The 17,633-nt window shown below is 48.6% G+C and overlaps 1 protein-coding gene across 1 annotated transcript in view; it reads right to left on the reverse strand.

The window, feature by feature from the left end:
* Positions 1–17,633, reverse strand: part of PPP5C (protein phosphatase 5 catalytic subunit) — a 407,441-nt gene that overhangs the window by 273,863 nt on the left and 115,945 nt on the right. The window contains exon 3 of the mRNA XM_085625671.1: positions 12,361–12,508. Within this exon, the coding sequence (XP_085481797.1) occupies positions 12,361–12,508 (148 nt within the window). The remainder of the gene's footprint in view (positions 1–12,360; positions 12,509–17,633) is intronic.

Below are 17,633 nucleotides of genomic sequence, written 5' to 3' on the forward strand. Positions count from 1 at the left end.
TCTTTACCTTGCATGAGGATTCGCGAGGTTGGGTGGGGGGGTTGGGAAGGGGTTCACTTCATCAGTTCTCATTGCATTACCGGCTCCACATTTGATCTTCGTTGCACTTTATCATTCTTTTTGGTTGTTTTACATTATGGCACAACAAAACACGGTTCTTGACTTAAACGATCATTTAAATCTAGTCCTCATGACCTGGAACGTTCGGGGTCTGAATAACCCTCAGAACCGTAAACATGTGCTACACTATTTGCAGAGGCACATAGTTGACATTACCTTCCTACAGGAAACACATTTACCAAAATCTGACTTCACACACTACGCCTCCAGCTGAGGTTCACACCGTTATTTTTCCAACTATAGCACCTATGCAAAGGGTACTGCAATCTTAATTCAGAAGAGACTAATTTACACTGACTCACTCCCAGGCACACCGGGAAGGACGGCATGTCATTGTAGTGGGTAATCTGTTGGGTCACTTGGTTACACTATTGTGCGTCTATGCCCCGAATGAGGACAGTCCGGATTTTTTCAAGACTTAGACGCTACTCTCACATGCTGGAGCTCATGCAATTTGCTGTTGGGAGGTGATTTCAACTTACTTCTGGATTGCACGGATGACGGCTCCTCTGGCGCCGCGGACTCTAAGCCTAGGTCCAGACGGGTATTGTTAGACTCCTGTGACACATTCCGACTTACTGATATATGGCGATTACGTTACCCAACGAATCCGGGGTACACTCATTATTCAGCCCCATATAACACTTGGACCAGATTAGATTAGATTTTTGGCTGCTTTCCCCTGGCCTCATTCCATGGCACACTATAAGCGAGACTTTGCCTAGGTCATATTCTGATCACGCACCTGTGGTGCTCAAACTTAGGGTCCCCATACCCGAGGGACAGGAACGCAGGTGGCGCTTCCCTAGTAGGGCCCTAGGTGACTAATTATTTGCATCAGAACTCAGAGAAGCCATTGAAGACTACTTTGACCTCAACGCGGGTTCGGTGGATACTTGGGCAACACTATGGGAAGCTTTTAAAGCATATGTAAGGGGCGTCGTGATTTCCAAACATGGGGGAGTCTTGAGAGATTTATGGAAAACTCTTGCCAACACTTAACAGCAGTTGGTGGCCCTAGATGCATCTATGCAATGCCTACCAGACTCATCCGAGGAGGAACAGCGTCAGCTCGCACTGCTGCTTGAATTTTGCGAAGCGGCCGACAGGGAAGCACATTATCTCAGTAAATACGTAACAGCGTGCCGCTATGGTGAGGGCGAGCAGCCTGGGTGCACGCTGGCACAGCTGCTTCGTCCCCAGTACTCTGCAGCACACATCACTGAGCTCTACGCGGCCACAGTGGCAGCGCTAACAGACACTACTGCTATTCGGGACGAATTTCTGTCCTATTATGAGCAATTATACACTTCTAAGTTGGATCGCTCTCCCGCAGAGCATGAGGGGTACTTTGAGGAAATTGCATTGCTGTATTTGGACAAGTACATGCAAGATTTCCTCGCTAAACCTTTCTCTAAGGACGAAATAAATGACGCAATTGACGCACTTAATGGTTCTACTGCCCCTGGCCTTGATGGGTTTACAGGCGATTTTTATAAACAGTACAAGGACATTTTGGCTCCAAGACTCATTGAGGTTTACCATGAAGCTTTGGCAAGGAAACCAATTGCCTCACACCCTGTGGGAAGCGGCTATCATCTTCTTACCAAAACCGGGTAAGGACCCCTGGCACTGCAGGTCGTATAGACCCCTTTCGCTATTAAATTTTGATTCTAAGATACTAGCGAAATCGATCGCGATCCGTCTCGCATTACTGTTGGACAAAATCATCTCCCCTGCCCAATCGGGTTTTGTGCCCTATCGATCCACGGCTCTTAATTTGCATACTCTTTTCGCCGTCCTCCATAGAATTAATCCAGATGTTCCTGCCACAGCCGTCCTGCTGGACGCAGAGAAGGCATTTGACTCTCTGGAGTGGTCATTCCTTTGGACTGTCATGAGAAGGTTGGGCATGCCCTTTGGGTTCATCAAGCTTACGGCGTTGCTGTATTCTGGCCCCACCGCCAGGCTGCGCTTAAACGGCACGCTTTTTCGCCCCTTTAAATTATCCCGCGGCACGAGGCAGGGCTGCCCTCTGTCTCCCCTGCTTTTCATCCTTGCCATGGACCCCTTGGTCTGGCATTTTCAAGAACGTCATCTACACAGGGGAATCCAATTTAATACAGGACCACTATTGGTGTCCTTTATGCGGACGATATTATCTTATACGTCCGGGACCCTCGGCGCAACTTAGACCTGCTTATCCGCGAGATTATTAGATTTGCGGGGTTCTTGGGCCTCGGCATCAACTGGCACAAATCTGTGATATTCCCTCTCACTCAGAGTACGACCCAGTGGGACACAGAGTTCCCCTTGACATGGTGCACAGAGTAGGTCAAATACCTGGGCATTAACGTCCACTTAGACACCGCTGAGATCATCCGATCTAACTACGGAACGGCGATACACTTGCTGGAACAACAAGTGGATCGATGGCTCAGACTCCCACTTTCGCTATCCGGACGAGTCGCCCTGAACAAAATGATTGTCCTCCCCAAATTTCTCTATTTATTCAGTAATATACCAATTCCGCTCCCAAATCATTTTTTCCGCTACATTAACACAATCCTTATATGGCTTACATGGGGGGACAAACGCCCCAGGGTTAGATGGGAGGTTATGACACTCCCCTAACACAGGGGCAGCATGGGGGTTCCCAATTTGCAACTGTATTATTTGGTGGCCCAGTGCAGTTACGCACACGCTTTCATCAGGACGCCAGAATCTCGTATCTGCGGCCCGAGGCTGACTTACCCTTACCAAACACCCTGAACACATTTATGCCCCTGGGGTTTCCTGGTGAGCCCAGAGATATCCAGACAGTCTCCACAACCAGTTGTGCATCGCTCAAGTTGGTTAGGCGGATGGGATCACCGACATTCTACTCTCCAAGCCTACCGCTTCCCAATCAACGCTGGCTCCCCATTACAGGGGAAAGCATGGTTCAGCGCACATTGTCCCGGTTTGGCATAACAACTGTGGGAGGTCTTGATATTAATGGTCAGGCCTTATTGCCCTCCGACACGAATGCATTCCCGGACGCGTCCTTCGTGGACAAGTTTGGACTCACCAGCATCCGCTCCACTATGCACGCCAAGATCCTTGGATTCCCCATTGAACCCAGTCCGTTTCTGCCATTATCAATAATTCGACAAGGACACTGGCTCTCACCTCATCTCTAAACTGTACAGGCCCTGCACAGCAGAGATCCCAATTAACGAATCCGCAGTCCGTGAGGCTTGGGAGACAGACTTAGGGCATCCTATCACGGATGACCAATGGGAAGCCTGTTGCCAACAGATTGAGTCAATTTCCTTGAACAGCCGCCATAAACTCCTCCATTTTAAATTCCTCAGGAGAATATATATCACACCTAAAGCATCACATAGAATAGACACGGACAGACCACACCATTGCTTGAAATGCAAATCCCTGCATGCAGACTTTACACACCTTACTTGGACATGCAGTGTGATCAGTAGTTATTGGCCCCCCATACATCACACACTGGGGACAATGGTTGGACTTCGACCTGATCCTAACCCCTGAAGTGGCTCTGATGGGCTATGTCAAAAACATCCCAAACACAGTCTGGAAATTCACAGTGCTGGGTCTCTGTTATGTTATGTTATGTTAAACTTTTATTTCTATAGCGCACGGCTACTCGGTGGAGTGTCCCGGCGCTTTATCGAGGCAGCTCAGTAAAACCTGAAAACATAGAAACAAACAAAAGAAAAAGACAGAGACACCCTAAAGGTTAAAAAGCCACGTCTTGAGGCTCTTCCTAAACAAAAGGAGAGAAGAAGAGGACCGTAGGTCCAAAGGCAAAGAGTTCCACAACTGAGGGGCCCTCAGACTAAAAGAGCGACCCCCCATGCGGGCCTTCCTCACCCGAGGAACCACCGCGAGAAACAGAGATTCCGACCGCAGAGATTTAATTGGGCGATAGAAGGACATTCTCTGCTGTAGATACTTTGCTCCGGCGCCAAAGAGCGCTTTATGCGCCAAGGTCAGTGCTTTAAACATAATCCGCTTCCGGATAGGTAACCAATGAAGCGATCGGACCAGACCCGAAGCTCTCGCTCGCCTATGAAGGCCAAAGATGGCCCGGGCCGCGGAGTTCTGCACAACCTGCAGCCGCTAAACGGGAAATCGCTTTAAAATGGGGACGCAAGGCTGCACCACGACACGACATAGTGACTGGCTCACGAGCCTCGCCTACTGAAATCTCAACTATGACTTATTTGCTTCCACCCTCCCCGCAACGTCTCGTCCACGCGACATCTGGGGCCCCCTTAAGCAGCACAACATGACAGCACACTCACAACATTCTGTCCACTTGGGAAACGGCTTGGTTCCGACAGGAATAGGTTGATGGCCTGACCTGTGCGGATTCTTAGAATGATGGCTCCGCTGCAGGGTACATAAATAATCATGTTCCAGGAGCTGATATGGAACACGCCACACCGTTACACGTTGTAAACCAAAGTGATTTATGATTTATGCATGATTGACTGTTTCCTTCATTGTAACTTGCAAATTGTGAGGACTGCTTTTATGATTTGTCCTTTTCCTGATTCGTGCATCTTTTTTTTTCAAGTCAATATATTGGAGCCGGAATTCATTTGTGTATTGTATAATGAAAATGGAAAATAAAGTTTAAAAAAATAAGTTTAGGTGTACAAAATAAGTTCCCTAAAACTAGGGTCTGCATGACACTTTAAATCTAAACATTTGCACACAGATTCTGTCTGGACCAGAGGTAAGGATTATGCTTTATAACCTAAATTCAACCAGCAGCCATTTTAACATTAGCTTCATTACAAAACTAACATTCCCAAACCTCATTGGGATATCACAACATCAACAACCAATCATGTCACAGCAGTCCCAATATAGTCCATCATCAGTGTCCATGTTGCCTATTTTCTTTGCTGCTCAGCCGCTGCAGATAAGTGTTGCTCCCTTAACTTTTGTATATGGGCTTTTCCAAGTGTTTATAAATGTTTTTATTATTGTGTACTCTGCAATAGCGCTTCTTCTGGCTACATAACTTGTTTTTGCACGTTTATTTTCAGAAGCTGCGAGAGCGCTCTGTCCGCGGTGGTGAATTATTGGAAGCTCGGTGGCAGAGGAGGAGGTGCGGCCCTCTGACAGCTAGGTGGTGCTGCAGCGCACACCTAGATCAGCCCCCTTGGCTCCGCGACATGCCTATGTCAGTTTCCCTCAGGAAGACGTGCACCGCGAGCTGCTTGGAGCCTTCCCAAGCCTGGAGACTGACACCCCGGTGCCTACGGGGTCTGTAATAGGCAAATCACTTCTTTATGATGCCCGGATCAAGTCCGTATTGTGCTGCAGGATTATTACCACCCTGAGGAGTCTGTATTAAGGGATTCCGGCCATGCATACCCAATTTGATGCCCTGAAGGTCGTATCTTTTTCTCATTTGTCAGGCCCTGCGGTGTCGGTATTACCTTAATTCAGGCCATATAGGCCTTAGAGGGGACATGGTCCCAAGCTTACTCGCTAGATAATTGGGGTGTGGTGTCTCTGGGGCCTTAACCCCTATACGTTGGAGGCCTCCTGTCTCCCCCCACACCAACTGAGGCCCCCAGTACCATATGGACAGTTCTGCATGTAATCAAGCTCTCACCCCTAGGTCACCATGCAGACGACCGAGAGCACATATGTTGAGGAACAGGCCCTTTCCCTCCTTGCCTTTGACAATGAATAGGCACTGTTCAAGGGGTGCTATAGCCTCTGGACCACCCTGTGTACTGAGGTATACACAGGGTGGTCTCAGAGGCTATAGCGCACGTTGAACAGTGCCTATGGAGGCAGATTGCGGAAAAGTTTGCAAGGAATTCTCACCCGCTGTTGACCCTGGAGCTAGTGTCACACGCTCAAAAAGGAAGCATAAAGGGGTGGATCAGGGTGCCTTAAACAAACCTTTCTTGCCCAGACCCAAACCTCTGCCAGTCCCTCTGAGACAGCTGATTAGATTTTGGATCCCATACCTATTTCTCCTGACATTGGGAAGGGTGAAGACTTCCAAGGGGACTCAGACAAGGAGACAGGCCCCATCGAGGCCTGGGCATCCTCCTTCTGTCCCCGACACCTCTGAAACCACCCCTCCAGAGGCAGTGGCAGACATGCTGGATCCCAGCGATATGGTCTATCATCGCTCTGCAGAATTGACCCCAGCTGCGAAAGTGTCAAAATATGTTGCAGGCCACCTTCACAAACCCCTTGAGAAGGAGGCCCTTCGCTGTATGCAAGTGGAATGCTCCGGGCACTCTTTGGAGGTGAGGATAGTCATTACTCCCGAGATAAATATCAAGATAGCCACTTTCCTGGCTAAATTCTTTAGAGACCCTAAGAAGGGGATTGAGCAGCCTTGCCGTTCATGCCAGGACAAACCCCTGGACATAAACCCCTGGACATAGTGGGTCCGATCACAAAAGATTTGACATGGCTGAAGATGCCATGGACTCTGGTTCATTGATCTAACAGGAAGTCCTCTTGGGCACAAAGGGCCATCATATTTCTAGGGAATGCTAACTGCACCCTTCCACTGAGCGTTGCCATTCTTTGCTCAAAGTGGAACCTAAATTGGGTGACCTGGCATTCTCACAGGTGGAGCAGTGGCCCAGGGAGTCTCTTCGGTAACCCTTTCATCAAGACGCTGGGGACATTTGTGGCAACCTTCTCATCCCTCAACGAGGTCCAAACTTCCATCAAGAGGATTTTGAATCCTCAGGTTTTCCAGGGGGGGCGGCCTTGGAAGGGCCGCTCGGCAGGCTGCTTCTCCACACAAAACCCATCCCAGAGACAAGGCTCCAGCTGCGGGCAGTATCAAGATCAGTCCAGTTTCTTGAATTACTATCCCACCAGAGCCCAGGTTTCGGCGTCAGAGGCAGCTCAAGGGGACAGGCCTCAAACGCCAACAACAGTTAGTGATCACCCTTCTCCCCACCTAAAAGTAAGAAGCTGGCTAGCAAAATATTTTCACAGGTGTGTGCATCTCACAAAAGACGCATGGGTCCTTCAGACCGTCTGGGGTTTTCAGATCGAGTTCTATGGGTCGCCATGGCAGATAACCTTTTCCCTGGCAGAGAGTGATTGAATAGACAAGGAGGTAGCAGCCCTCCTCCACAAAGGGGCCAAGTGTCGGACTATGCCTCACCCCAATGGGTTCGGCAGCAACATCTTATTGATTGACAAGTGAGAGGGGGGCCAACAACCTGTAATAAACCAAGAATTTCAATGAATGACTGGTGTACCGCCATTCCAAGATGAAAGAGATCCATCTCCTATAGGAGTACCCCAGCTATTCCGCTGGATGGTGCATCTGTACCTGAGGGACGCTATCCTGACTGTTCTAATCGCCCCCCCCTCCATACCCTCTGGCCCTTCCTTCAATTTCTCTGGCAAAACCAAACATTTGAATTTACCTCTCTCCCATTCGGTCAGACTTCAGTACCCCGGTGCTTCACGGGGGTCCTCAAACTGGTGATAAAGCACCTGCGCGCGCAGGGGATGAGGAGGGATAAGGATCATAATTTACGTGAGTCAGTGTCCCAAGAAGTTATCTATGCCACTGCCGATGACAGTGAACCGTCTGGAGTTAGTGATCAACGAAAGCTAGTCACTCCTGTCCCCCTCTCAAACAATAGAATTCCTGAGGATTGTGATAGACTCCTCAGTGACCAACTTGTGTCTTCTGTCTAGGAAGATGGCAAAGATTCAGCACGAGTTGCGGAAAGTCCTCGCCACAGAGTACACCTCCTTTCGACAGCTAGCACATCTGGTGGGGCTACTGTTGTCCCCAAATCCAGCGATTTCCGGGGCCACTACATTATCATGCATTGCAAAGCCTCAAAGGGTCTCACATACTCCCAGTCAGGAACCTTGTCAGAAGAGGCAAGAGAGGAGATTCAATGGTGGCTCCCCATACAGAGGCCTAGAATGGGAGAGCGATCTTTGGATCCAGTCCAGACCTGGGCATCGAGTCAGACGCCAGCAGATCGGGCAGGGGTCCAGGCTGTCTGGAATTCTCCACTGGAAGAAGCTGGTCCCAAGAACAACAAAACTTGCATGGTGAGGTAGACAAGAGTGGGGTAGAGCGTAGTGGCATGGTGTAGAGAAGAGTGAGGTAGAGAAGAGTGAGGTAGGCAAGAATGGGGTAGAGTATTGGCATGGTGCAGAGAAGAATGAGGTAGGCAAGAGTGGAGTAGAGCGTAGTGGCATGGTGTAGAGAAGAGTGAGGTAGGCAAGAGTGGGGTAGAGCGTAGTGGCATGGTGTAGATAAGAGTGAGGTAGGCAAGAGTTGGGTAGAGGGCAGGTGGCAAAAAGGAGGAGCAGTTCAGAGTGGAGCAGCGCAGAATGGCATGGCATAGAGTAAAGAGAGTGGTGTGGAGTAGAGAGGCATGGCATAGTGGTGTGGAGTAGAGAGGCATGGCATAGAGTGGTGTAGAGTAGAGAGGCATGGCATAGAGTGGTGTAGAGTAGAGAGGCATGGCATAGAGTGGTGTAGAGTAGAGAGGCATGGCATAGTGGTGTAGAGTAGAGAGGCATGGCATAGTGGTGTAGAGTAGAGAGGCATGGGATAGTGGTGTAGAGTAGAGAGGCATGGGATAGTGGTGTAGAGTAGAGAGGCATGGCATAGTGGTGTAGAGTAGAGAGGCATGGCATAGTGGTGTAGAGTAGAGAGGCATGGCATAGTGGTGTAGAGTAGAGAGGCATGGCACAGAGTGGTGTAGAGTAGAGAGGCATGGCACAGAGTGGTGTAGAGTAGAGAGGCATGGCACAGAGTGGTGCAGAGTAGAGAGGCATGGCACAGAGTGGTGCAGAGTAGAGAGGCATGGCATAGAGTGGAGTAGAGTAGAGAGGCATGGCATAGAGTGGAGTAGAGTAGAGAGACATGGCATAGAGTGGCGCAGACTAGAGTGGCGCAGACTAGAGTGGCGCAGACTAGAGTGGCGCAGACTAGAGTGGCGCAGACTAGAGTGGCGCAGACTAGAGTGGCGCAGACTAGAGTGGCGCAGACTAGAGTGGCGCAGACTAGAGTGGCGCAGACTAGAGTGGCGCAGACTAGAGTGGCGCAGCGTGCAACAGAGTGGCGCAGCGTGCAACAGAGTGGCGCAGCGTGCAACAGAGTGGCGCAGCGTGCAACAGAGTGGCGCAGCGTGCAACAGAGTGGCGCAGAGTGCAACAGAGTGGCGCAGAGTGCAACAGAGTGGCGCAGAGTGCAACAGAGTGGCGCAGCGTGCAACAGAGTGGCGCAGAGTGCAACAGAGTGGCGCAGAGTGCAACAGAGTGGCGCAGAGTGCAACAGAGTGGCGCAGAGTGCAACAGAGTGGCGCAGAGTGCAACAGAGTGGCGCAGAGTGCAACAGAGTGGCGCAGAGTGCAACAGAGTGGCGCAGAGTGCAACAGAGTGGCGCAGAGTGCATCAGAGTGGCGCAGAGTGCAACAGAGTGGCGCAGAGTGCAACAGAGTGGCGCAGAGTGCAACAGAGTGGCGCAGAGTGCAACAGAGTGGCGCAGAGTGCAACAGAGTGGCGCAGAGTGCAACAGAGTGGCGCAGAGTGCAACAAAGGCACAATAGCGCAGGTAGCATTGTGTGAACTGGAGTGGGCTAGAACGGCATTGGGTTAACTGGAGTTCAGGGGAGCAGAGGGCAGGGGAGCAACATGGCATGAAGTGGCGCACAGTGGAGTGATGTAGAGTGACGTGGCATGAGGGGCATAGAGTAGAGTGATTTGGTGTGGCAGAGAAGGGCATAGAGTATAGTGGCATTGTGTGAAGTGGAGTGGGGCAGAGTGGCATTGTGTGAAGTGGGGCAGAGTGGCGCAAAGTGAAGTGGGGTAGAGTGGCGCAGAGTGGCGCGGGGCAGAGTGGCGCGGGGCAGAGCGGCGCGGGGCAGAGCGGCGCGGGGGTGCAGAGCGGCACGGGGGTGCAGAGCGGCACAGGGGTGCAGAGCGGCACAGGGGTGCAGAGCGGCACAGGGGTGCAGAGCAGAGTACCAGAGAGTGCTGTGGCGTAGTGTAGAGTGACATACAGTGCAGTCGTGTTGGATGGTACAGAGTGAAGTGGTGTAGAGTAGAGTGGTGTAGTGTGATTCAGAGTGGATAAGAGTGGAGTAGAATGCAGTGGCATAGAGTGCAGTGACGCAGCATAGAGTGGTTTGGAGTACGGCAGAATAGTCGAGTGGCGTGGCGCAGGGTGGCGTGGCGCAGGTGGTGGAGGCAGTTGGAAAGGAACAGAAGCAACACTTAAGGGGGGGCAGGTGGGAGGGTGTAAACAGAAGCAACATGGAAGGGGGCGGGTAGGAGGGTACAGAAGCAACTCTGAAGTTTGGGAACAGAGGCAACACTGAAGGGAGGGCGGGAGGGAACAGAGGCAACACTGAAGGGAGGGCGGGAGGGAACAGAGGCAACACGAAAAGGGGGCGGGAGGGACAGAAGCAACATGAAAATGGGAACAGAAGCAATACAGAAAAGGGGACAGAATCAACACGGAAGGGGGCGGGTGGGAGGGAACAGAAGCAACACGGAAGGGGGCGGGTGGGAGGGAACAGAAGCAACACGGAAGGGGGGCCGGTGGGAGGGAACAGAAGCAACACGGAAGGGGGGCGGGTGGGAGGGAACAGAAGCAACACGGAAGGGGGGCGGGTGGGAGGGAACAGAAGCAACACGGAAGGGGGGCGGGTGGGAGGGAACAGAAGCAACACGGAAGGGGGGCGGGTGGGAGGGAACAGAAGCAACACGGAAGGGGGCGGGTGGGAGGGAACAGAAGCAACACGGAAGGGGGGCGGGTGGGAGGGAACAGAAGCAACACGGAAGGGGGGCGGGTGGGAGGGAACAGAAGCAACACAGAAGGGGGCGGGTGGGAGGGAACAGAAGCAACACGGAAGGGGGCGGGTGGGAGGGAACAGAAGCAACGCGGAAGGGGGCGGGTGGGAGGGACCAGAAGCAACGCAGAAGGGGGGCGGGTGGGAGGGAATAGAAGCAAGACGGTAGGGAGGGTGGGTGGGAGGGAATAGAAGCAAGACGGTAGGGAGGGCGGGTGGGAGGGAATAGAAGCAAGACGGTAGGGAGGGCGGGTGGGAGGGAATAGAAGCAACACGGCTTGGGAACGGAAGCAACAAAGTAGGGAGGGCAGGTGGGAGGGAAAGAATAGAAGAAACACGGAAGGGGTGGTTGATAGGGAATAGAAGCAACACGGAAGGGGGAGGGTGGGAGGGAATAGAAGTTACATGGAAGGGGGCAGTCAGGAGGGATTAGAAGCAACACGGAAGGGGGGCGGGAGATGGACTGAAAATATAAGTACTCATATGGAATGCCTAAAGCTCCCTCCCCACCACAAAAAAAGTAATGAGAGCTACACTGAAGCTCACTGAAGCTCAAAAGCAAAAAAATATAAGCGAGCTGGAAGCCTACTGTATTTAAATAAAAAGGTCTTGCAGATACCGCAAATGTTTAAGCGAAACCTAAAAATTCTTTATCAATTTACAATGCCACTACTTGGCCAATACATGACAGCTACAGCTCCAATGCCCCTGCACTAAGATAGGATTAGAAATAAGTCTCTCCTGTGCAGCATGATTTATCACTTCTACATTACCTTTAAATATATTTTGAAATTCAACCATTTTTCCCCAAACATCAGTTCATGAGTTGTGAAAATATGCACATTTACATCTCAAATACAGGCTCATTAATTTTGGTAGACATCTATTAATTCTACAAAACAAACATTTCTTATTTGGTAGTCTGTGCTGCACACAAGAAAGTCACTTACATATAGTTGGAGAGCTAGCTACCAGTGGCCCATTAACTACTAGTAAGAAAAATCTGATCTAGTGCTTTAAATTGAAAAGATTCTATGATTAGGAAGAAAGGGAGGGAAGCCAAGATTAACAGATTCTGCTCAATTACTTCCCTTTTTATATAGTCACAAAATATTATTCTACTTGCAAATTTAGAGTTCTCATTCATTGTCTACGTAATTACAGGTCTAGGAACACCTATGTGTAGTGAAACAGTACTCATCCATCACTTCAGACCAATCACACTGTGATCACACTCAAATCTTGTCACAATGTACGCTCACCAATCTTCTAGACAGACAATGCTCATGGTAGTTTTGCTGTAGTCCGTCTTTAAATAGGCCTACAAGTAACATGGAAACATAAGGCTGATATCGTTTGAGAGTTAAGTTCCAAGTACAGTACTCACTCATGCTTTCGATGTCAAGCGAGTCCACCACAGAGCGTTTGTGCTCATCGCTTGCAATGGCTCGCTCAAAGGCTTTCTGCTTCACTATTTTGTTACATTCCTGGTACTTCAATTTGGCATCTTTATCGTTTGGTTTTACCTTCACCACCTAGGGAAGGAAACATCAAAGTGCTTAATACAATGAAGCAACTTGGCTGAGGTGAAACAAAAGGGAGAGAAGAAACACTCATTGAAAGTTTAGGTGCAATGTGGCCCTCCACAATATAAATAATGAGAGAAAAATGTCAGGTATTGCAAGAAGGGGTAATTCATGCACTGATGTGTATATATTTTCATAAATGGGAATGGGGTGGAGGGTGGAAAGGGGACTTAAAGTGCTGCAGAGAGGAAATTACACATTCCCTGATGGGTAAAGAAGAAAGAGAGAATGAACTTCCGGAACAATCTATCCCTCCCCCTCTAGGTGTCTCATCCTGGTTGCCTTCCTAGTGAAGGTACTAGGTTGTTTCCACTTTGCGGCTGTTTATAGGGCACTATCTAAAAGGACTGTCTTAATGCTCCTGCCATCAAGTTTGTGTCTTGGGGACAGGGCCACAATGGACCGCTTTCTCCCGGTTTCCTTATTCATATTTTACAATGCTTAATATGTTTAATTTCTATTCAGGATAACCACAACAATAGGTATACTGTATTTGTGTTCTTGGAAATCAAATACATATCCACATAACCTTGTCTATCCATATCTGTGTAGCACGGCTACTAGGAAGATTTGTCTAGACTGCGTTTCTGTCAGGTCTAAACAAGACATAATAGTTGTGTTCAAATTGTTTACCTTTTCTGAACAATGAACCCGAGCTCTACTGTGTGATTCTGGACTAAATTCCAAGAGCTACTCCACATTACTCTATTGACTGCTACCATATCTTTTAGAGGTATGACACTGATAACGAAAATACTGTAAACTGCATTAGTGGTAACCTTTCTGGCAATTAATTCTATTTTATTGCTTTTCCTATCTGATGGGCAGCCAAAGTTTATAACTGGTCCCTTCTCGACAGAAGTACAGACTATACCTAATGATATATATTTTTTTAAATCATTATTGATTTTTATAGAAAGAATAACGAATTAAAGAGTGATACAGGTCAAGCATTGTAATAAAATGAGTCGAACTAATATATGATACATGGTACAAATAACAGGAATAGCATACAATTGGTAGGAGGAAAGAAATGGGTATACAGCAGTTGACATGGCCAGTCGGAAGACAATCATATCCATATGCATTTCTCCACACAGCAGCCAGCGTGATAAAGCAATACATGCGAGAGTACTAAGAATAATAGTTGGAATGCATTCCATGGGAAGATGCAGGTAAAGCCCATTGTAAGCAAATATGGTCCTAACATATACGGAATACCAAGATGGGACATAGGAATTTAATTATACATCCAATACCCATGTCCTTTTTGTATGGGCACTAGTAAGTAAAAAAAAGCATTTGCAATGCAACGGTCTCGCCTTCAGGATCTTAAAAGTATTTAGCCATGCAGCACATTATCCTGGGTGTTTTATTAACTCTTCTCATTTAGCCTTACACAACTGCTATAACCGGATGAAAAGAACATTTGTTCTCAGTGGGGCGCCATGGAAAGGTGTTAAGTTAACTGTTAGTCCCAAACTATAAAGTTTTACAAAAACCAACATGCATTGACAGAGCTAATGCATTGACAAAGTCAAAAGGCGGGCAGCATAAGTCGGGCCAGCTAGCTTTGCAAATGCTTGCGTTGCTTTGTCAGGGACGTGGAGCAGCAGAGGAATGTGGAGGTAAAGAACAGTGTGGTATGAAACTGAAACTGATCATGAGCAATAGCTAGACTGAAAGAGAAGCGTGTTCTGTACTCGGGAAAGACACGAGCCGAACTTGAAATATGATCTGCGAAACAAATATGATCTGCAAAAACTTGTTCTGGTTTGAGATCGGGCTAACCTTCGCTGGAATGTCAAGGTTGAACAAGCACTGGCAACAACATTAGGTCTGGCTTTAACTTTAAAATAATGTTGTATTGTAATGTGAAGCATTACAAGTTGGTAGCATGGAAATGGATATGTATTTGTGTGGATGCAAAGAATGGTAGAAGAAAATTAGTAAGGGTTAAAAGGTCGGGTGCCAAACCTGAATATCCAAGTAGGTTATTGACTGCCCTCCTACTATCTGTGCTGATACCAGAGAAAACCACCATAAATTATTTCGTTAACTAAGACAAGTTAATATACGCGGTCATGTGTGTGCCCCTGAAAGCTGAATTCCAGGGAGCTGGATAAAAAAATAAAATGATTACAGCTGTGTGGAGGGCAAGCACTTTTTTGTGGAAGCACATAACTTAATTTCAATCAAAACATGTACTTTTGGCTCCCAATATGTGGTCAGAACCAAAGCCCCCTCTCCTGGTGATTCTTTTTCACATAATTGTCTGGCGATAGCTGCGCTAACCAGCCCGGCCAGGCCATAATCATTTTTTTAAAAGAGAGCTGACCAAAAGGGTGGTATTTTAGTAGTGAAAGAACCATGTGTTAAAATCCAATATTATTGGTTGTGGACTAGATTGTGAAACTTTCTATTTGGCTTTAGTGATATTAAGAGACATTCTGACCTGGGCAAAGAAGCCTGGACACCAACTAAAGGCATGGTCCCTGATTCTGCTAGGTTTGCTTATCGCTTGTATCAAAGTTGTTTTAAACCCTATTTATTTTATTAAAGATCATCATGAGACAAGAGTTTTAGCATTTGCTCTGAGGCCAGCAGAAGTCTGCAGTATTTTAATGTTATGCCAATATAGAAATGACAAAGCGAGCTTGATGAATGAGAGAGAATGATACGAGGCAGAGACTGATAGAGAAAAGTGCGTAAGAAATCGAGAAGAAGGGAAGTGAGAAGAAATTTAAAGAGTATGGTGATAAAAGAAGAGGACGAGGCCAGATTGATAGAGAAAGAGTGCGTATGGCAGAAATTGAGTCAAAGAGAGAGAGAGCGACTGATAAATAGTGAAATAGTTTCAGAGCAGTAATGGGGCAGGAGGAAGACAGGTGGAAGGGGGGGGGGATCAGCGGCACGTAGCTTTAGAAACAGAAAAAAAAAGACGAGTCAGAAAAAGGATAAGAAATCAGTGATATGTTGGGTTAAACTGAGAGAGTCCAACAAATATGGGACGTGGTAGACGGAGAGATGAGACGACTGGAAAAATGCATACTAGGGAATAGAAAGCGTTTTCTCACTTTTAGACGCGCACTCGTCTGTGACGGACACAGTGCATTCTCGCTGAAACAATTCATGTGAGACGCTGCGTGTCCGGGTGATTTTGTGTTTGTTAAAAGGGAATGTGTTTACCTTTAATAGTTGATCACTTGCGGTGAATGTGTATATCTACCGGTATCATATAGTTACTGCTAAGCGTACTTGTATTCTACGACGGGCTGTCAATATGGCAGATAGCGGAACCAAGGTACAAAAAGAAAAAACGATTTGCACAAGATTATACAATAAGGGAACATGGGGGCACCGGGATTGGAGCTCAAGCTCACCTGGTACACGAACAGCTAGGAGAGCAGAGCTAGCTGCCAGAGGAAGATGTGCAGAGGGGCCATTCGGGTGTAGGTTTAATTTGTGCTCAGCATGTGCAGGGGCCATTAGGCAGAGTGGCCACTTCTAACCCGATCTCTGCAGCATTTTCTCCATGAGCCGGAGAAGGAGCTCCTAGCCCGATAGGCGTCCTGCGCCCTTGGCTCCAGTGAGCGCCTCCCGACCCTCCTCTGGGGGCTGCCATCAACGGCGCTCTGGCCTGCTGAGGCCACGGCTGGGGAGCGGCCTTAGATATAGCCGGGCCACATCTAGTTGGGACCTGTTCCCGTTCCTCCATTTGTGCCGCTGCAATGGGGGCCACTACAGGACTGCTGGGGCCTGCCTTGGGGGGCGCTCCCTCTGCTTTGTTCGTGCACGCACTTTCTCTGCGGCTGCACAACAAGTTGAAAGTTGAAACAGCACCGGCTCGATTGCCTGACTGCTTAGAAAGTGAAATAGCGCACTGCGCGCTAAACGTAAACAAAGCACGTTGTGATTTACACGAGTCCTATTGCATTGAAGACACAAGAAGACACGAACGCGAGTGGGGGGGCGGCGAAAAGTCACAGACTGAGGGGAGGGGGTGGGGGGCTGGGTTGGACGAGACAGGGAAGAAAATAATGTTAGGAGTAAAGGGGCCAGTAGCCGTGGAAGGATACAAATGATGACTGAGGAGGGACGAACAAGCCTCAGACCAATCGGAAGGCAGCATTTAAGACAAAAGCCAATGGGCAGAGAGTGGGCGTAACTTCCACAAAGCTTCGACACTACAGTGTATACTGCATGCCTCGCAAAGCGATGGCAGCGAATTCATGCTACATCGCTAGGCGAGACCTAAAAAGGGATATTTGGGCCTAGCAAAAGGTTTTGTTTGTCAAGTTGAAATGGCTGTTTAAAACTGCACACACCGGCTGCAATGGCAGGCTTGATGCAGGATTTGCAATGCTACTTAAGTGGGTTGCACAATCAGTGTTGAAGGCCCACTAGTAGCATTTAATTTACAAGCCCCGAATACATCTAATACCATTTACTAGGGACTTACATGTAAACTAAATGTGCCACTCATGTAAAAGCCAATTCTACTGTGTTTAGGGGGGAGAAAGCACTGGTTAGCAGTGGTAAAGTGCACTTAGCCCTAAGGCCAGCAAAAAACAAGATCATCAAAAATAGAAGGGGTGAAAGCAAAACATTTGGGGGAAGATCATCCTATGGCTGCCAGGTCTGACAGAAAAGATCAGGCTACCTAGGAAATAACAGACAAAGCATGTTGTGTAGCTTCTCCAAGCTATGCTGCAGACTTTTGTTCCCAACACCTCAGTATATACAATTGAAACGTAATCTGGCAAGCCTTCCACCCCATCAAAACCCATGATTAACTTTCTCTATATTGAGATGGGGATACCTACTTCCTTGCTACTGTTAGCAGAGCATCTTCTGGCTCTGTCAGCACCAGTGGAGTAGCGAGAGGGTGCGATGGGGGCAGACTGCCCATGTCGCATGAGTTTTGGGGGCGCCGGCTGGGCCTCCTCCCCCAGTCTTACCTGTGGTGGTCGCAGCAGCATAACTACCCCACTCTTCGATCAGGCCACCGCGGGCGGCAAATGCAGAAGATGCCATGGGAGGCCTAAGGCCTAGCAAGGCCACTGGTCAGCAC

Source organism: Triturus cristatus, chromosome 9 (assembly GCF_964204655.1).
Source record: "Triturus cristatus chromosome 9, aTriCri1.1, whole genome shotgun sequence".
Lineage (NCBI taxonomy): Eukaryota > Metazoa > Chordata > Amphibia > Caudata > Salamandridae > Triturus > Triturus cristatus.